Source organism: Bufo bufo, chromosome 6 (genome assembly GCF_905171765.1).
Source record: "Bufo bufo chromosome 6, aBufBuf1.1, whole genome shotgun sequence".
Lineage (NCBI taxonomy): Eukaryota > Metazoa > Chordata > Amphibia > Anura > Bufonidae > Bufo > Bufo bufo.
In genome coordinates, this window is record NC_053394.1 from 124,479,206 (window position 1) to 124,501,587 (window position 22,382).

A 22,382-nucleotide genomic window follows, 5' to 3' on the forward strand; every position below is an offset into this window, starting at 1 on the left:
AGGGGGGAGCTAAACTGGAATATACTATTCCAGTCTAGATATGCTAAACTGAACTAAGGCCCTGTTGAACAAATTGCAGCAAAGTATGATTTACAAGGCTTTCAATGCACATTTGTGAGGAATATGAAATAAAATCACATTAGATGACAAGGCACATGTTACCAACAAATAGTAGTGGGGAAAAAGAGTTTAGTAATATAACTCTGGGATGTTACAACATGATGACAGATCACCACTGAGGCCACTGATAGGCTGGCAGCAGGGTTATGCAAGTTGGCACTTACCACTGCACCCAAAAGAAGCTGTTTATTCCTCCGTGGAGATCAAGGTGAATTTTAGGTGTGGTAATTGTTTATTCTGCAGGTATAACTCTCAGAGTAAAGTTCTTAGTTTTGGAGGGATCCAGCATAAGGTAACCAGCTTAATTTCATGTAGGAGCACATTCGTAGTACTGTATATCTGGTAATGTGTCAATGTGGAGGCTTTTACATTGGCAAAATAATAAGATGCATGTTCAGGGTAGTGTTGATCACGAATATTCGAATTTAGAATTTTTATCGCGAATATAGGTACTTCGAAAATTCGCGAAAATTTCGAATATAGTTATATATATTCGAAATTTCGAATATTCAAATTTTTTTCGATTATTTTTTTTTTTTTTTATCAGTACACATGATCCCTCACTGCTTCTAGCTTGTGGGCCAATAAGAAGGCTGCAATATACTTGACTTTAGGAGTAGTAGTGTTTGCGAATTTTGCTCTAGATTCGGTTTTTTTGAATATTCGCTATATTGCTATATATTCTTGTTTTAGATATTCGAAAAAACGAAGTTATAGCAATATAGAGAATATTCTAAAAAAATCGAATAGAGCAATTTAGCTAATATAGTGATATAATCTTCTTTGTCTAATAGCTGTAAGTTGAAAAATTCGCAATAAAAATTTGAATGCGAAAATTCGAATTCCGAAAATTCGCATATTACACAATCATTACCTTTCCGATTTTTTGAGTAAAAAAAAAATTGCGAATTTTCGAATTTGCGAATTTTCAACTAATATTCTACAAAATATTCGCGAAATATCGCGAATTCGAATATGACCCCTGCCGCTCATCACTAGTTCAGGGAACATATTAACTCAAAAAAGTCAGGAAAAGGGTGCCCCAGATTGATTGAACACGTGAGAGATGAACACGGTGGGGACCCAGGAACCCCTAAGTTTTGCAGGTATTGAGTTGGTGCTGAACCCACCAAAAGGGGGCGATAAACATCGCCTCTTGCTACAAAGAGAAGCGAGGTGATTATGCGGTCCAGAGCCATGAGCCCCTAAATGACAAAAATGACTTAGGTGTATTCTTATAATGTAGAAGTGTTACCAATTTACATATGTGGTTATTTGTTCATGTTGTTTTAAATAAATGTCATCTTGGAGGTAACGCCATGGATCTCTATGGCGACCCCAGGTGGTGACGTATAAATGTGGCATGCATGTGCGTGATGACGACAGTGGCTCGATGAAGCGCGTGAGGGCAAAATGGCAGTCGCTGCTTTTAGCTTGTGTCTGCCCCAGCCTATGTTTCTTGATCTCCACGGAGGAATAAAGAGCTTCTTTTGGATACAGTGGTGAGTGCCGCCTGCTTTATTCTTTCTACATTACTCTGAAGGCTTGAGCACCGCAACACTGTGACACGTATGGTCGACAACGCCTGTATCCATTTGTCTATGGGGAACATTAGCTGTGCCACCCCCATCTTTTCTCTGTGTTTAATACAGGGATATACAAGGAGTCGGCACGTCATACTTCTGGCCAGAAGGGGACCAGAAGCGACCATTGTAATAAGATGATCAGTACTCTTACCTGTCAGTGAGATCTTTGTTATGGCTGGTCGTTGTGTAATGGCTGCATTGTGGGATTTCACTCAGTTGTGTCACTACAACAGATTACAAAATAGGCTGTGATATTTACTTTCTTTTTATAGATGACAACTGTCACTTCCAATCAGGCCACTCCCAATTACATAGTACCCTATTTGAGAAGTATTTTTGGCGCATCCTCCACCCCCCCCCTTCCGAACATACCTCCACAACCATGCACGACCACCCCTCATTTTATCATTAAGGGACTTTCAAAAATAGCTGAGCACTGGTTATTTTCAAAAGTTCCATAGCAGTGGAGAGGACACCGTGTGTGCACAGAAGTAGTGGTACCATACCAAGCTCATCACATGAATACAGCACCAGAACCAAGCTCATTACATGAATACAGCACCAGAACCAAGCTGATTACATGAATATAGCACCAGAACCAAGCTCATTACATGAATACAGCACCAGAACCAAGCTCATTACATGAATACAGCACCAGAACCAAGCTGATTACATGAATATAGCACCAGAACCAAGCTCATTACATGAATACAGCACCAGAACCAAGCTCATTACATGAATACAGTACCAGAACCAAGCTGATTACATGAATACAGCACCAGAACCAAGCTCATCACATGAATACAGCACCAGAACCAAGCTCATCACATGAATACAGCACCAGAACCAAGCTCATTACATGAATACAGTACCAGAACCAAGCTGATTACATGAATATAGCACCAGAACCAAGCTCATTACATGAATACAGTACCAGAACCAAGCTGATTACATGAATACAGCACCAGAACCAAGCTCATCACATGAATACAGCACCAGAACCAAGCTCATCACATGAATACAGCACCAGAACCAAGCTCATTACATGAATACAGTACCAGAACCAAGCTGATTACATGAATACAGCACCAGAACCAAGCTGATTACATGAATACAGCACCAGAACCAAGCTGATTACATGAATACAGCACCAGAACCAAGCTCATTACATGAATAAAGCACCAGAACCAAGCTGATTATATGAATACAGCACCAGAACCAAGCTCATTACATGAATACAGCACCAGAACCAAGCTCATTACATGAATACAGCACTAGAACCAAGCTCATTACATGAATACAGCACCAGAACCAAGCTCATTACATAAATACAGCAACAGAACCAAGCTCATTACATGAATACAGCACCAGAACCAAACTGATTATATGAATACAGCACCAGAACCAAGCTCATTACATGAATACAGCACCAGAACCAAGCTCATTACATGAATACAGCACCAGAACCAAGCTGATTACATGAATATAGCACCAGAACCAAGCTCATTACATGAATACAGCACCAGAACCAAGCTCATTACATGAATACAGCACCAGAACCAAGCTGATTACATGAATATAGCACCAGAACCAAGCTGATTACATGAATATAGCACCAGAACCAAGCTCATTACATGAATACAGCACCAGAACCAAGCTCATTACATGAATACAGTACCAGAACCAAGCTGATTACATGAATACAGCACCAGAACCAAGCTCATCACATGAATACAGCACCAGAACCAAGCTCATCACATGAATACAGCACCAGAACCAAGCTCATCACATGAATACAGCACCAGAACCAAGCTCATTACATGAATACAGTACCAGAACCAAGCTGATTACATGAATATAGCACCAGAACCAAGCTCATTACATGAATACAGTACCAGAACCAAGCTGATTACATGAATACAGCACCAGAACCAAGCTCATCACATGAATACAGCACCAGAACCAAGCTCATCACATGAATACAGCACCAGAACCAAGCTCATTACATGAATACAGTACCAGAACCAAGCTGATTACATGAATACAGCACCAGAACCAAGCTCATTACATGAATACAGCACCAGAACCAAGCTGATTACATGAATACAGCACCAGAACCAAGCTCATTACATGAATAAAGCACCAGAACCAAGCTGATTATATGAATACAGCACCAGAACCAAGCTCATTACATGAATACAGCACCAGAACCAAGCTCATTACATGAATACAGCACTAGAACCAAGCTCATTACATGAATACAGCACCAGAACCAAGCTCATTACATAAATACAGCAACAGAACCAAGCTCATTACATGAATACAGCACCAGAACCAAACTGATTATATGAATACAGCACCAGAACCAAGCTCATTACATGAATACAGCACCAGAACCAAGCTCATTACATGAATACAGCACCAGAACCAAGCTGATTACATGAATACAGCACCAGAACCAAGCTCATTACATGAATATAGCACCAGAACCAAGCTGATTACATGAATACAGCACCAGAACCAAGCTCATTACATGAATACAGCACCAGAACCAAGCTCATTACATGAATACAGCACCAGAACCAAGCTCATTACATGAATACAGCAACAGAACCAAGCTCATTACATGAATACAGCACCAGAACCAAGCTGATTTCATGAATACAGCACCAGAACCAAGCTCATTACATGAATACAGCACCAGAACCAAGCTCATTACATGAATACAGCACCAGAACCAAGCTCATTACATGAATACAGCACCAGAACCAAGCTGATTACATGAATACAGCACCAGAACCAAACTGATTACATGAATACAGCACCAGAACCAAGCTGATTACATGAATACAGCACCAGAACCAAGCTCGTTTCGTAAATATAGCACCAGGACCAAGCTCATTACATAAATCCAGCACCAGGACCAAGCTCATTACATAAATCCAGCACCAGGACCAAGCTTATGAGATAAATACAGCACCAGAACCAAGCTCATTTCATAATTACAGAACCAAAACCAAACATGGAACATAAATGCAGCACCACAACCAGGCTCCTTACAGAAGTCCAGCACCAGAACCAATACAATGTATATATACAGTACCAAACAACTCAATACAGATATCATTTGCATGTTCAGGTTAGTCCTTGACATATAAGTATGTGAAACTACAGGTCCCAGCATGGCCTGACCAGGTTTAAAGGTATGCTGGGAGTAGTAGATTAGAAGCCGGATGAATTGTTCGGGTGACTGAATGCCTGGAAAAGGGGACCATCTGGCGCCACTTTCAGGAGTGCAGGGTAGTGCGCCTTGTGCGGTTGCGCAGGTCGAACATCCCAAAGGCTGGCCCTGCTCTCAATGTCACCTTATGGATAATAAAAATGTAATTTTAATGTACAAGATGTAAAATTACATTTTCACTTTTAGCACATTATTTAAAAAAAATACGTGATACTGCTAATGTCACTAACATTACAGTAGAACTGTCAGGAATGCTAGTTTAGCCTTGCTGGCGCCTGGAAAGTAGCGTGCCTGAAATTTTTTCTACTCAGGGTGTGAACCATTTTGTAGAAGTGTAGTATGCAGAACTCACATTTCCGGCTATTGTGGTGCTGACTAGTGATGAGCGAATCGAAGGTGACGAAGTGGAATTCGATCCGAATTTTAGGAAAAATTCAATTTGCACAGAATCGCATTTTTTTCCTAAAATGGCTGCTGCAAATGTGAGGAGATGGAGCAAGGAACTCTGGGAAGGCAGGATCACCCATAATGCCATGCACGCAGCCAATCAGCAGCCAACGAACCCTGTGATGTCACAGCCCTATAAATACCCTCAGCCATCTTGGACTCTTAATTGTACTAAAAAAAGATTTACAAGCGCAGGGAAAGAAATTATTCAAGGTTCAGGGGAAGGATGGGGAGGAATCATTCCACAGCATTTATGGTGAACAGGGTTCAGTCGGGGAGGTTACAGCCTGGGTAATAGGAACAATCCTATTACACCTTGCTGCACTGACTGCGGATCCAAATTGCCATTATAGAGCTCTGTAATTCGAGCAAACCATTCTTATTATTGGGGTAAAAGTGCTGTTTGATACAGGCATTGATATGGTTTATTACAAGGAAATATTTCTACGTCTTATCTGCATTTGTGCGGTTAGGGTCCATTCACACGTCAGTGAATGTGTCCGCACCTGTTCCGCAATTCTGTGGAACGGGTGCGGACCCATTAATTCTCTATGGGGATGGAATGGATGCGGAGAGCACACTATGTTCTCTCCGCATCCGCATTTCCGGAGCGCGGCCCCGATCTTCCGTTTCGCGGCTCCGGAAAAAATAGAGCATGTCCTATTCTTGTCCACAATTGTGGACAAGAATAGGCAGGTGTGCCGGCCAGGTGTATTGCGGATCCGTAAAGTTTCAGGAGTACCGTAGGAGGATTGGAGAACATCTCAATGACATTCGGAAGGGTGCAGGCCCCCCTAATTGCGAGACACGTTTTTTCTTGTCATAATGGCAAGGCGGATGCGATTAGGTTTCAGGGGATTGAAGTGGTCAGGAGGTCCCCCAGAGAAGGAGACTTTGATAAGAGGCTGCCGCAAAAAGAGACACAGTGGATATATAGACTGCGTACAGTCCAACCACAGGGCCTCAGTGAATATAGCTCTTTTGTCTGCTTTCTCTAACCTGACCCCTTGATCCCAGTTTTTGACATCTATACGTCCCGCATTACTCTACATATGGATTCCGTGGCCCCTTTCTTTGGTTGGCCGGGCTGGCTTTCACATATTGGGGTCCGCAGCATATGTCACTTATATGGGTAAATACTTTTGCCCTTTGTGAATGTTATTCAGGGTACCTTGCTATGCTGCTAGCTTGCACAACATCTGCCACCAGATGTATAACCTTCATTTGATACCAATGGTTGTTATAGGTTACCTACTAGTTATTCGTGATGGACAAACATCTGCCGGGACGGTTCGCGAATCAAATGTTCGTGAACAGCAAGTTCGCGGCGGGTCACATTCATTTTAATAGCAGGCGAACCTGAAAAACCTTCAGCTCATATTTGCAGCCAAGAAATAATTATTAGAAGTGCACAAATAGTCCCACAACATGGACAGTGACATTCCAGATGTAATATTCGAATTTGCAATCTCCATAAAAAAAAATTTCAATGCAAAATATCGGCAATATAATTTTCGCGTACGCGCATGCGCAAATGCACTATACAGTACCCAAATGCACTATGAAGACAGTATATTGGTATATAACACAGCGCTTCAATCAGTTTTTTTGGGGGGGGCGACTGGCATATCACACCAGTAGAAATAATTTGTTCCAATAACGCTTGTCCCTCTATATACCTGCAGTATTGCAGCAGAACCGCACACAACTGCCGCACAATACAAATGCACTATAATATACTTTACTAACATAGAAAGTATATTATAACATTGTACAAGGAAGGCAATCCATTAGAATATACATAAAGATAAAACGTAACCTTTAATAATTTTACTATGAGGGACCATTCACACGTCCGTAAGTGTTTTGCGGATCCGCAAAACACGGACATCGGCAATGTGCATTCCGTAATTTGTGGACCGCACATCGCCGGCACTAAAATAGAAAATGTCTAATCTTGTCTGCAATTGCGGACAAGAATAGGAAATGTTCAATTTTTTTGCGGAAACAGAAGCACAGATGCGGAAGTGCGGATCCGCAAATGCGGATGTGGACAGCATATTCCGGCCCCATTGAAAATGAATGGGTCTGCAAAATTGTGGAATGAATGCGGACCCATTTTGCGGACGTGTGAATGGAAAATATATCCCTCAAAATGAAAATAAATTAAATTATTAAAGTTAAGCAAAAAGCATAGATGTGGTCGGCAATAACAAGTGCTCGGCGGCACTAAATCAGGTGCTCGGCGGCACCAAATCAGAAACCATATGTCCTACCACAATCCGGGGGGTTCCAGTGCACATCGATGAATCCCGGAGGGAAAGCAAAAAACATCCATCCCTAGGCTAGATGATGATGTGGTATTGAAGGACAGGGTGGGCAAAGAACTGTCCCTGATATTGCTCTACAGGGGGGGGTGCTATTCTGGAACTGATAGCCTAACCACAGACCACCCGCCCTGATAAGAGCGACCCTGTCCAGAACCTTACCCTATATAAAAATGGCCCTAGTAAGCCCCTAGCCCCTAGGCCGCTGACTTACAGGTGATCACTATATAGATCTATGTGTTTTTGACTCATTATAAAAGTATATTATAAGTATATTACACCCCTCTGTGTATCACACATATCGATAGCACACCTATACCAGTCCTTAAAAGGACTTTTGTGGCCCTATTAGCTAGCGTTTGGTGTCCCTAACAGCCTGTCCCTGCTCCACACAGCAACCTCTCCCTACACTGGCAAAACACTGAATGTAAAATGGCGGCCAGATCAGGTTTATTTATAAGGCAGGGGGTATGTCCATGTGCTGAAACGTCTCAATTGGCAGTCCTGTACCACCTGATGGATGTGTCATGGGTCAAAGTTCTTCACAATGTAAAAGAATATGGCGGGCGCGAATTTCTCCATATGTTCGCATGTTCGGCGAATTGCGAACACGCAAAGTTTGCCGCGAAGCGACCGCCGGGCGAACCTCAAGGCCATCTGTATTAGTTGTCAGTTTGTAATATCTATGGTGTTCCTATTGCTACTAAGGGCTATTACAGCCTATCCGGTAGCCAGCAATATCTTTCTATCAGATTTATTCATATTGAAAACATGTAATTAACTAATCCCTGTCACTTTGGTACCTTGATGCTACAAGATGCATTCTTGTTATGTATATATACACCGCCGTTTGGTCCCTCGGTCCTTAAGTACGAGTGTTTTGACACCTCACACCTGATCGCTCCAAGGAGGGGGCGGACGGGATGGGCGGGGTTCAACTGCAGCTTAGCCACACCCCTTTCCCCTCCATTGGCCACTCCAGGGGCTCGATCCAGCTAAGGGGAGAGGCCTCCTCTTTATCAGCTGCGCGTCCTTGCGGCCGAGTACGGCCATTCTAGCGCTGTTGCTGCTGCCTCTGGACGGAGGCTGGCGGCTTTCTTGTTGTTTGTCCATCCCCACATCTAATCTGCTCCTGATGAGCCCAAAATGGCGAAACGCGTAGAGCTGTTAGTGGGGACAAACTTATGATACACACAGTCAGGTTTAGTCTGTTTGATTCGTGTTCACACCGCAGTAGTGGTCTGTATCTTCAGCCCTTTGAGTGTGGGCAGGTGTCTATCAAACAGTTCGCTCATATCCAGGCGTCACAAGTGTCATGGGGCTGCCTAGCAAATACCTCCTTTGATTTGTGCTCATGCGGCAGTGGATGACAGCACCTGCATCACACGTCACAGTGGGCATGTGCGTTGATTCACAAGTCGCAACTGCTTAGCATGGGCAGATGTTTATCAAGGGTTTAAATATTTATAGGGCAAGTAATTTAGTGGCATTTATTGCCACTTACACCACGGTAAATACACCTGCCCTGTATGTATAGGGGTGGTTTATTACTGCTCAGGATCATAGAGCAGTGTTTACTGCCCAGTGTCTTACTGCTGTGGATGTATTCGTGGATCAACACACGTTTGTAGTTGATTCCACTTACGTGGTTTCCCAAATTGACTTGTGTTCACACCTGAGCGACATGGCAGGCTGTGTCTTGCGCATCTGCCTTAGACCAGCTAGTGCTGTGTTATCTGTCGCCTGCATTGGTGTGGATATATGTTTGTCAATTGGGAGGTCTTATATTAGGTAGAGTTTTCCCTCCTGTTCACATTTTAATCAAGTTTTAATAAAGATGTAATTTTACTATTTCCTTCACAACATTCCTTTGGTCAGTGAATGATAAGTGGATACTCTAGAGCAGCGGTGGGGAACCATTTTGCTGCCAAGGGCCATTTGGATATTTGTAACATCATTCGGGGGCCATACAAAATTCTCAATAAAAATTTTTTACTGCTGTATTTGGTCAAACATATAATTGACTTAGGGATAAGTTACAGAAATTGCACTTCAATTAAAATATTCTAGAGGGCTGTATTTTTGCAGCACAAAATAGCGCCTGCACTATATATATACAGTATATTACATACAATACAGGCGCCATATTGACCACACATAGCAGTCTAATTTTTAAGTTCAGAATGTTACTTATTTGACATTAATGGCAGGAAGCTAAACCCAGGGGGTCCAGAGAGGGGTTCACCCAGCTTTCACTCTCCCTGCCTCTTTCTTCGCAACTGTCCCTGCCTTTGTCCCTTTCTCAGCAAAATATCTGCCCCCACCTCCATCAGCCTGAAATCAGCCTCCTATCAGACCCCCCCAGGCCTACATCAGCCTCAGATCAGACTCCCATCAGACCTCTAAGCCTCAGATTAGACCCCAATCAGACCCTTCCTAGCTTCAGATCAGACTCCCATCAGACCCCCAGCCTCAGACCAGACCCGGATCAGACGCCCAGCCTCAGATCAGCCCCCATCAGACCCCCCAGGGTCAGATCAGCCCCTATAAGACCCCCCAGCCTCAGATCAGACCTTCATAATACCCTCCCTAGCCTCAGATCAGCCCCCATCAGACCCTCCCCAGCCTCAGATCAGCCACCCTAGTCTCAGATCAGACCCCTATCAAACCCCAGCCTCAGATCAGACACCCCCAGCCTCAGATCAGACCCTCCCAAGCCTCAGATCAGACCCCCATCAGACCCTCCCCACCCTCCTTTAGCCTCAGATCAGCCCCAATCAGACATCAGATCAGATACTGTATTTAAGATAAACAAATAAACTTACCTCTCCAGCTCCGTACGGCGCTGCCTCTTGGCAGATTCACTTACCCTCCCTGTTCTTCTTCCTGCCGCACTATATTGTCACCTCACACCGCACAGCGTCAGGTCATAGTGCACGTCTACGTGCACTGCGTCCTGACGCTGGATGTGTCAGGACACAGTGTGGGGCTGAAAGAAGACCAGGGAAGGTGAGGACAGCCAGTGCAGTGCTGTTCTCACCTTCCTGTGCCTCCCGTATGCTAATGACCGCTTCCATAATGGAAGGGGTCATAAGCATTTTCACATTATGTTCTGGCAGGGGGCCGGGGGCCACTTGAAATGATACCGTGGGCCGCATACGGCCCTCGGGCCGGAGGTTCCCCACCCCTGCTCTAGAGCATAATAATTTCCTATGACTTGATCTATGCCCATTTCTTGAAAGGGCAAAGACCATCTGTTTTATTTTATTATTTCGTGTTGCCTAGTGTGTCTTTCTAGTTGCATTTCTGGTTGTATTTCTGGTTGTATTTCTAGTTGCTTTTGTATGCTTTTGGTTGCTTTAGTAACCGCCTGTATACTTAAAAACACATTCCTGGAATATTTTTTTTCTTTGTTCAGGTTTGTAAACTACTGGACCCACATACAGTACAGACCAAAAATTTGGACACACCTTCTCATTCAAAGAGTTTTCTTTATTTTCATGACTATGAAAATTGTAGATTCACACTGAAGGCATCAAAACTATGGCATCCACACATGTGGAATTATATACATAAATAAAGTGTGAAACAACTGAAAATATGTCATATTCTAGGTTCTTCTAAGTAGCCACCTTTTGCTTTGATTACTGCTTTGCACACTCTTGGCATTCTCTTGATGAGCTTCAAGAGGTAGTCCCCTGAAATGGTTTTCACTTCACAGGTGTGCCCTGTCAGGTTTAATAAGTGGGATTTCTTTCCTTATAAATGGGGTTGGGACCATCAGTTGCATTGAGGAGAAGTCAGGTGGATACACAGCTGATAGTCCTACTGAATAGACTGTTAGAATTTGTATTATGGCAAGAAAAAAGCAGCTAAGTAAAGAAAAACAAGTGGGCATCATTACTTTAAGAAATGAAGGTCAGTCAGTCAGCCGAAAAATTGGGAAAACGTTGAAAGTAAGGGCTATTTGACCATGAAGGAGAGTGATGGGGTGCTGCGCCAGATTACCTGGCCGCCACAGTCACCGGACCTGAACCCAATCGAGATGGTTTGGGGTGAGCTGGACCGCAGAGTGAAGGCAAAAGGGCCAACAAGTGCTAAGCATCTCTGGGAACTCCTTCAAGACTGTTGGAAGACCATTTCAGGGGACTACCTCTTGAAGCTCATCAAGAGAATGCCAAGAGTGTGCAAAGCAGTAATCAAGGCAAAAGGTGGCTACTTTGAAGAACCTAGAATATGACATATTTTCAGTTGTTTCACACTTGTTTGTTATGTATATAATTCCACATGTGTTAATTCATAGTTTTGATGCCTTCATAGTCATGAAAATAAAGAAAACTCTTTGAATGAGAAGGTGTGTCCAAACTTTTGGTCTGTACTGTATATTTCTGCAATTAAGTGGCCAGTACAATGATTGTCTGCACTACTTTAGACCTCATGTACCGTGCAAACGGGAGGCACAAAAAGCAAAAAACAAACTTTGCATGCTTCTCTAAAATGGTTCTCAGGGAGATTAATACTGATAGCCTATACTCAAGATAGGTCATCAATATCTGATCTGTGGGGGTCCATCTCCTGATACGCTATTGATCAGCTTTCACCAGAGTGATGCGGCCTGCATCTAAGCCAGTGACATCACATTCATCAGTCTCATGGCCTAAGCACAGCTCAGCCCCATTTAGGGCTCATGCACACGACCTTATGTATTTTGCTGTCTGCAAAAAACGGATCCGCAAAAAATATGGATGACGTCCGTGTGCAATCCGTATTTTGAGGAACAGAACAGGTGGCCTCTAATAGAACAGTACTATCCTTGTCCTATTTTATTTGCGGAACGGAAATGCGGACATACGGAAATTGAATGCATATGGAGTACCTTCCTTTCTTTTCCAGACCTGTTGAAATTAATGGTTCCGCACACGGTCCGCAAAAAAAACGGAGCGGACACGGAAAGAAAATAAGTTCGTGTGCATGAGTCCTTAGATTAATGTGCCTGGGCTGCAATTCCGAGCACAGCCACTATACAATGAAGGTTGCTGTGCTTGGTATGCTGTGAATAGGCCGCAGCCTCTTCAAATGGCTTATCAGTGTTGGTGCTGCAGCGATCCCGGAGGAGCCAGAGAGGAGGATGGGAGAGGTAGGGGCTCTGGCTGTCAGTCAATTGCGATGGCTGTTCCCACACCATTGCTCCCTAGGGCCATGCTGTGAAAGAAGGGGCCACCTTTTCTTCCCTCAGGTAACACCCTGATTCTGGGGCACTTGCTTTATGGTAAGCTGGGGTGCACTTGATGTAAAGTGTTTGGATGGGTGCAAGGCAGGGTGTGTAGAGTGCAAAAGCCAGCTTATGGTGTAGGAGTCAGGAAGCCTGGCCAGATATGGAAAAATAAACATTTCTCTTAACTGTAGTACAACATGGTAGTTGTAGTGCATCCAACTGTAGCAGTCACAATTCCAATTGTACATAGCGTAACTTTCTCCCAGATAGCGGTGTATGGATTTAAGCAAGGATAAGAGTTATGGCCTTCTCTGTACACTATCTTGCTAAAGTCTCTCTCAGTAGAATCTATGGCTGCCAACAGTACCTTGGCAATCATGACTGTAATGTTAACTGCAAGATACAGGGTTTTGAAGGCAAGTCTGGCCAGAAAATGTCCAGGTATGCTGAATGTCTTAACAGTGTACCTCAAAACAGCAAAGTCTGAATGGTGGTAGCTGCAGGTTACTTTTCTGACTCTTATTTTTGGTCATACAGATTTTAAGTTATCCTATTCCTCTCTCTTTCTGTTGATCTTGCACAGATCTGTAAGTCTTCTTTCACATGTGCAGCAGAGCAATCTGGCAGGCAGTTCTTCAAATTTGGCATAGATGGTTAGTGCCATGTGCCCACTGCACCTCATTGACCATAATGGGATCCGGCAGGAATTTGGCCACTCCCTGGTATTTATGTAGGAATTTGGCCAGACACTATTGCTGTGTGCAACAGTTTTTTGTCTGCCCAGATTCCAGCATAAATGTCCATCTAGGGTGGATCTGGAGAACTCTGGTAGACTCTTCATCTGTCTGAACAGCCTGCCGGATAGCTCCACCCCATGTGTGAAACTAGCCTTAGTCTCTGAAGCTTTTTTGGGCCTGAGAAGAAGGAGTACAAGGCATTGCTTCCTTTCTTTCTGAACTATCCCCTAAAACTGGTCAACTGATCTGGGGATGCATCTTGAATGCCGACCCAACCTCCTGCAAAGGGCGGCATCAGGACTGTTAACGATGGCAACGCCTTCAATAAATGGCATAACATTACATAACATTAAATAACATACCATTTGCCGGTACCACCTGCTCTGGGGTACTGCAGTGCTTGATGTCAGAACTCCATGGCAGGGGCGTAACTACCATAGCGGCAGACCATGCGACTGCTATTTGGGGCCCAGGGCCAGAGGAGGCCTAGTCTTAGTTAGGATTATCTCCTCTTCTGGAGGTGAAAAATTGGTTAGGACTCTACCCTCTAAAGCAGGGATGGCCAACCTGAGACTCTCCAGCTGTTGCAAAACTACAACTCCCAACATGCCCAGACTGCCTACAGCTATAAGCCTACAGTAGGGGATGCTGGGAACTGTAGTTGTACAACAGCTGGAGACCCGCAGGTTGGCCATCCCTGTTCTAAAGGAACAACTTTTAGCAAGTGAGGCAATGGAAAAATGGCCCAAGGGTCATTGAAAAAGAATTTAGGCGGAAGCCCTTCTGTCCTGTGTGGGGGGCCTGGTTTGATTCTTGCTATGGGGCCCTTACTTCTCTATGTATACCACTGCTCAAGGGATCAGATATTGATGACCTATTCTGAGAATAAGAAAAAGAAAGATAGCCAGCTCACCTCCGATGTCCAATATAGCGGTGCACGGGGCGGACCCAAGTCAGTCCGTGTAGTGAATTCAAATAAAAAGGAAGGCTCCAGCACCAAGCGTGGACGTACGAAAATCCCAATCTTTATTCAGCAATATTCCATAAATGTACAGCAATCAGTGGGACCAGCTCCCGCTTAATCAACGCGTTTCGAACATTGGTGTTCTTACTCATGATCTCTGATCATGAGTAAGAACACCACTGTTCGAAACGCGTTGATTTCCTGGGATTAAGCGGGAGCTGGTGCCACTGATTGCTGTACATTTATGGAATATTGCTGAATAAAGATTGGGATTTTCGTACGTCCACGCTTGGTGCTGGAGCCTTCCTTTTTATTTCTATTCTGAGAATGTCATCAATATTTTTCTCCCAGAAAACCCCTTATACTATACACAAGGTAGAATATTGCAAAGTAAAGCAAAAAATACAATAAGGAACAAAACATGTTTTTTAAAAAAAAGTTAGAAAACCTCAAAATATTTTTCACATAAATAACAGTCCCTTATACACACCTGCTGGAGTAGAGCGTTTCACTTGTTCATCGGGTGATCTGCGGCACCTTTAGATGGGCAGATTATCGGGATCAAGAGTAAGCAGGATACATATGGGCTGTTTTATTTGGGCTGTGTAAATCCACCTTTACAGGTGAAAACTAGCTGGGTCTGTAGGGTTATCAGCTTTTTGCATGACAATACAGAATACAATTTACATATCCCTCAACTCAGCATCATGGACTCAGTGCTATGCAGTCTTCAAATAACAGGACAGTTTAAAAGACATGACAGATCTATAATTGGTATAATGGGGGTCATTTATGAAACAGAAATATGCCTATATTAGGCGTAATTCTGGTGCAGATTGTGGCACAAAGGTCCTTTGCGCCGTCATCTGCGACTTTTCCCCGCTCACGCCAGGTCTACAAAAGTGGTAGTGGTGTGGGCGGGGAAGGGGACGGGCTGTCTCATTTACCATTTTCTATGTCTGTTTTAGGTGTAGAAAATGGTCTAAATGTAAGACAGCTATGAAGCTGTCTTACAATTAGAAGTGGTGGTGGATCCGCCGAAGTTATGTAGAGGCTCGCGCCGCTACATAGCTACTGTGGATCCACCACCAATGCAGGGATTTATTAAGACCTGCATCTAAAACGCCAGTCTTAATAAATATGTCCCAATATTTTTGAGCAATATAGTTTTTTTTTTTTATTGTTTTATATAATTGAGGCACTCCTATATATACTGTATAAGCCTGTCATTATCATTTCAGGTGGACAGATGAGAAAACATGTTCAAAGTTCTCGGACCATGCACAAAATGAAGGGGAAACCTATGAAGATATTACCCCCAATTCTCACAATACTGATTCGACCATGGATTACGTATGGAAAAGTGTTGTTAATGAACTGGAATCTGGAATGGAAATCAATATACCAGTGCTCTATGACACATATGAAAACACGCGAACCGTCTGCACCAAAGCTAGAAAACATAGAGGCATCATTTTGTAGGCATAATCAAAAAAATGGGTTATTTATCTTAGAAAAAAGATGTGTTAGAGAAGATCATCTTTAGACATACAAGCTCAAGATTAAAAAGGTTCTTCATGGAGCGCTAAGTCCCCAAGATGTAGTAATGGCAAATTTAAAAAAGACATTTGTCATTTAATGACTTTGACAGTTATCATTTCACAGGAACTGGGGAACGAGCAGTTACATGGTGACCTCCCTTTCATCTTTTCAGCTTCAGCTCCTCCTATTTCCATACTCATCCAAGATGACCACATAACTTCTAGGACTACTTCTAGAACTTCTAGAGGCATACTGTGCATTTGATAGCCTAAGACACTTCCTGCTTTTATCATTGCTTCTTGTTATTATTTTGCTAACAGACATTGAAATATTCAGACAATGCAGAGGTTAATATGGGGAATGTTGCAAAGGAGCAATTTGTAGCATAATATTCCTTTACTTATAATATATATATATATATATAATATTATTTTGGGGGCCTACCGTACAGATACATTCAAATAATACCTGCTCACACAGCAGCAAGATACTACCAGATGATTGAATATGGGGTTCCTGCAGCAACATTGAGAGCAATTGTAAGCATAAACCACTGCGAGTCAAAAGCACAGAACAGGTGCAAATTTTTCCATTATACCTGATCTCTGAGTAGGCTTCACCACTGGTTTTGCCATACCTCCCAACTGTCCCGGTTCCAGCAGGACAGTCCCGGTACGGGGGAGGTATGTCCCGCTTTCTGGCAGCTGTCCCTGTATCCATAGGAAGCAGAGACAGCTGCCTGTAATGATGAAGCAAGAGCCATCCGTCGGCTTTCTGCTTCATCATTCCTCCCCCCCTGCCGGAGCTCCACACTGCAGGTCTGGGTAGGGGGAGGAGCTGGGCGGGGGCTCTGTGTGTCCTGTTGTTGGTGTTGCTGCTGCTGGGGAACCAGGTAAGTACGTGGAGTTTTTTTTTTTTTTTTTACTGCCAGTGAAGGGGGCACAGCCGGGCATATTATTGCCTGTGAAGGGGGCATTTTACTGGGCATATTTCTGCCTGTGAAGGGGGCACAGCTGGGCATATTACTGCCTGTGAAGGGAGCACAGCTGGGCATAGCCCATGTCAAACTTTACTCAATCCAAGATCCTGTATATATATATAATGTTAATATATATATAGTCAAATTAGTGTTTCTGCATCAGAACCTAATGTCAAACCACAAAAATCTGTATCACAAAGCAATAATGTAACAATAATTTTCCAGACTACAGGAGTCAATATTTTCAGTAACACCATAAGGAAGTAATAACAGCCACCATACATGGTTTGTTTGTTAGGTGGAGTTGTGATGCATATCCATCATCATCTTTATAACCTAGTGCTCTTCTTGTTATGATCAATAAGTTTTATTGCACAGTTCAGAGGATAAAGGAGCCATGTATGCGGTTTACTCCAGATGTCATTACCTCTGGTGCATTGCAGTTAACACTTGGAGATCCTGCTATAACTGCGTTAAGTCCCCTGACGAAGCCTTAAAAATAAAAACAAAGGTAAACATGTTGGGACGTACAAGTCCTAACAGAGAATTAATAGAGGCAAGCCCTTATTGAGCGGTGCACTCTTGTTTGGGTGATCGCTCCACAGTCAGGGGCAGGGAGAATTAAGTTTACGGCTGATGGTCCATGGATTTCAACAACTTTTCCTGGATTATTAAACCACAGTGCGTTGGATTTGCTGCTAACAGCCATTATTGGATCACCAAGCCACATCATAATGATCAAGTGATGTCCCTGACCTAGAAGTATGCCTGCAATTAAATGATCTCCAAGAAAAGTTTGAGTGATTTTCTCTAGTTTTCTATACCATTTTTAATATGTTAGGCACCTGTACTAATTATCTCTTCAGGTTTTAAGGATATATATATATATATATATAATAAAAGTTATATTTTAGGTGTGTTATGTGCCTGCAATGATAAACTGCATTGGGTTCTCCAGAACTTTGATATTGATTGCTTATCCCACAATGGCGTATCCATACAATGAAGGAATATTGGTGATATAGGTGGACCAATATCAATAAAACTTAATTTTCTCAATTGTGTCCTCAGCTGTGTTTGATGTAGTAGGCCTTTACTCCTCAATTCCCCATGATCTGGGATTAGACTCATTAGTTCCATATCTTGATATGCAGTATATAGTACTTATAGTAAGGAGCTAAAATAGTTTCTTTTGATGGCCAGAGAGTTTCTCCTCAAACTCAACAAGAGATTTTGTTTGAAAATGAGAAGGGCCTCAGTGAGGGTAGATCCTCCACCTCATATGACCAGGTGGAACTGTAGGAGGTTTTCTTTATTAATTTATCCATTTGGGATGGACGATTTATAGATGACCTACTAGTAATATGGAAGGGGCTGGAAAATGAACTTTATGAGTTTGTCAGCTATAAACTACAAGGAATTTAAAGAGTCCTTACATTTTCAAAAAACTTTTGATATGTCATAGACATGAGTGCTGAGACCCCACTATCTCTAAAATGAGGAGAAAGAAGAACCTCTCTGGCTGCTGAGGACAGAATCGAGATGGGCCTATAGACTCCTATGGAGTCTGTCTGGTGCAGTGATGAGAGTGAGCTATGCAGTCATTTGTCTCCTCTCATTCTAGGGATCAGTGGGCATCTCAGAACTTATACCCCCATATTCTAAACTGTCTCTATGACATTACTATATAGATTTAAATATTAAATTAAAACGAAAACAAAAAGGCACAAGTCTTTAAATCCCAAGTCAATGTTACAATTGGAGCGCTGTAGGTTCGTTTTGAGGTGGGTATTGTTCACACACAATCCATATAAAGTTGTAAAATTGCGCTGCTCCAGCAGTGAAAAAGTACACCTTTCAGACACACAGAAAGTTTATCTGATATGATCGAATCCGACAAAGTAACTTTGACTTTCACAAGAATCGGTGCTCTTAATCCCTATAATATTAAAGAAAACGGCCCGACATAGTGAAGTCCCGCAAGTCCTTTATCTTATTAAATCATTTATTATAATCACAAATTCAGTAAAATCTCAGTCATATTAAATAAGTGGCAATCCTCTCGCTGATTGTGGAAATGACTCTAATTGTAAAAAGACCTTTTGGGTTAACACCCACATCGCCATTAAAAGGAGGAACCGAATAGGATTTGTAGATGCCCCTGACGAAGTGGAGGCGAAACCCGGGTTGGGCAATCGGCGTGAGGAGTGGTCAGTCCTGGGTGTCCGGAGGTCACCCATGGAAGGGGGGTTCTGTCACGGTACCTTCGGTGACAGAGGTTAGAAGATCAGAGAGACTGACTGCACATGAGGTTAACTGACAGACTCTTGATTCTCAATGTTGTGGTTTGGTAATGACCAAACTTCTTGTCAGGTGCAGCTGGCGGTCATTGCTGCTTCTCTATTTAGTTTAATTTCACACTTCATACCATGCGGTTGATATTCTCTGCTTGGATTTGGAGGAGTTGGTGTGTGGACCTTGCTTGTGTTCTTGCTCATCCATTTTCTATAAGATAAGTTGTACTGCTCTTGTATTTGGTTGTTCCCTTGTGCTTGTTGTTACTAAGCCTCAGGAAGACGCTGGTTTGTTTACCTGGGAAGGAACCAGTAGTCTCATTCCCTTTCATTACCTTTAGGTCATCTCAGAGCTCCTAGGGTTTAGGTTCCGGCATATGTATTTTCCCACCTTCAGGGTCTATACATACTGACAGGAGTCAGGGCCAGATCTAGGGGTTTCCTAGGAGGTGACCTTCCCCTTCTCCCTAGCCTTGAGGCCCAGTTCTTTGTCTTCTCCCTTCTGTTGTCTTTCTGGTGTCCCTCCTCTCCCCATTATTCGTGACAGGTGGCTAGTCGTAGGCTGGGGGAAAATTTGGATTTGCACATTCTGGCCCTTTAAAAGGGCACGAGTGTGCACGCACTGTATAGTACTGGCTGCGAGGCCTACACAGGGAACGCAGGCTTAAGCCTGCAGAAGACACAAGAGGTGTTGGAGGTCGGGACCACCGCTGGCTTGGAGAGGAGGCCAACCAAACTTGGACAGTCGGCTGCCTGAAAAAACCCACTGGTTAAGTGGTGCTGCTGCCTTGCCTGAAAGAAGTTTTTTTTTTTTTTACTATCACCATGTCAGATAGAGCGATTATGACAGCCCTGTATAAAAAGAAATCAGCAGGTAGCATGACACTGTTGGCAACATTGTTTCATTTCAGACACATTAGTAATTTAGTGTCATGTGTTAGCTTAAAAAAACATTATATGGGGTGTTTTTCTGGTCCTTTTAAAATACAAGTTGAAGAGCATCAGTAACCATAATCAACCCTATTAAACCATGGTGGGCAGGGTTGATCATGCTGCGTTTGATACTGCCTTCCTTTCTGAAATCTGATGTTTTGTTGCAGAGAAATCTTAACTTTTATTAACATTCTAATGATGTCTTTAGAGCACCAAGGGGCTGGCCTAGCACCTCAGAGCACCTTTTCACCTCCTCCTTTCCTCTGTCACCACTCTCATTATCCTCGAAAATCCTTTGTCCTCTCCCTTCTGTTGTCTTTCTGGTGTCCCTCCTCTCCCCATTACTTGTGACAGGTGGCTAGTAGTAGGCTGGGGAAAAATTTGGATTTGCACATTCTGGCCCTTTAAGAAGGTACGAGTGTGCACGCACTGTATAATACTGGCTGTGAGCCCTACACAGGGAACGCAGGCTTAAGAAGAAGACACAAGAGGTGTTGGAGGTCGGGACCACCGCTGGCTGGGAGAGGAGGCCAACCAAACTTGGACAGTCGGCTGCCTGAAAAAAACACTGGTTGAGTGGTGCTGCAGCCTTGCCTAAAAGAAGTTTTTATTTTTTTACTTTTTATACTGTGATGATCTATCCTCAGGATAGGCCATCAGGTCATCAGTATCTGATCAGCGGTGGTCCAACACCCAGGGTTCCCCTCTGATCAGCTGTTTGAGGAGACCACTGCGTTTCGGTAAGCGCTGATGCCTCCTCACAGCATACCAAGCACAGCACCGTACATTATATAGTGACTGTGCTTGGTATCACAGCTCAGCCCCATTCACTTGAAGGGTCCTAGGCCACATGACCAGTGAACCAGTCTCTGCCCTCGACCGGGGTCCTCAGTATAGGTCATCAGTGCAAAAAAGTAAAAAAAAAAACTTTAATCTTGTTGCATTCACTTTCATATTGAGAATACCGTAAGTATTATTCTGGAAAAAAATCTGTATGCAAATTTCATTACCTGTGCTATAAGGAAGCGCATACCAGTGTCACATGCACATGCATTCATTTTTACTAAGCATAAACACTAGTACACTCCATTTCAAAGTCTACAGGCAAGGCGCACGCAGATGTAGTCACAAAAGTGTAAGTATAAGAACTTTTTTTTACCATTTTAACATAATATATGTATAGATTTAGAATGGATGGGATGAACAATATTTTCTAAAGAATACTAATTGAAAAAAAAACAAGAGTAAAAGAATAGAACTGCTAGATATGAGGTAGATGATAGATAGATAGATAGATTGTATTGTAAAGTGTAAGTGTTTAGAAACCCGAGCAACTCAGTAACGAAGTGGTAAACCATGTTAAAGAGCAGGGTCACCAGGTGCTGTGGTGCATAGTGTATAAAAATCTCCAACACTCTACTGACTAAATAACTACCGAGCACCAAACCTGTTGGAGTACAAATAACACTTTCGATCCTTATTTGTATATCCAAAACGATTCACAGCTCACAGGCTCATGTCTTCTAGAACGCTAAGTTGTGTCCTATCCGATAATGTGCAACGTTTTGAGGGTCACCACCCATTTCTCATGCTTTGTACTTAAGAAGAGTGAGTAGTATTAATTTCTCACCTAAAAGTATATCAGAGAAATTACATGCGGCTGAATTTGATGAAAAGTCAGTCCGAACCTGGTAAAACACACGTGGGAGCAATTTAATTTGAAATTTTTACACAGAGCCCTGACCTCAACCCCATCGAACAGCTTTGGGATGAAGTAAAGTGGAGATTGTGAGCCAGGCCCTCTCATCTTATATCAGTGTTTGACCTCACAAAAGATCTTCTATTTGTATGGGCAAGAAATCCCACAGTCACACTCCAAACTCATGTAGAAACCATTCCCAGAAGAGAGGAAGCCGTTTTAGCTGCAAAGGTGGGGACTAACTCCATATATTAATGGCTATAGATTTAGAATTGGATGTCCTATAGGTGCAATGTGT

The 22,382-nt window shown here is 43.0% G+C and overlaps 1 protein-coding gene across 3 annotated transcripts in view; it reads left to right on the forward strand.

Annotated features, from left to right (window-relative positions):
- Positions 1-16,458, forward strand: part of LOC121005266 — a 179,414-nt gene extending 162,956 nt beyond the window's left edge. For all 3 annotated transcript variants that reach the window (XM_040437895.1, XM_040437898.1, XM_040437896.1), the window contains one exon: positions 15,879-16,458. In XM_040437895.1, the coding sequence (XP_040293829.1) occupies positions 15,879-16,119 (241 nt within the window). In that variant the 3' untranslated portion in view covers positions 16,120-16,458. The remainder of the gene's footprint in view (positions 1-15,878) is intronic.
- Positions 16,459-22,382: the final 5,924 nt, after the last annotated feature.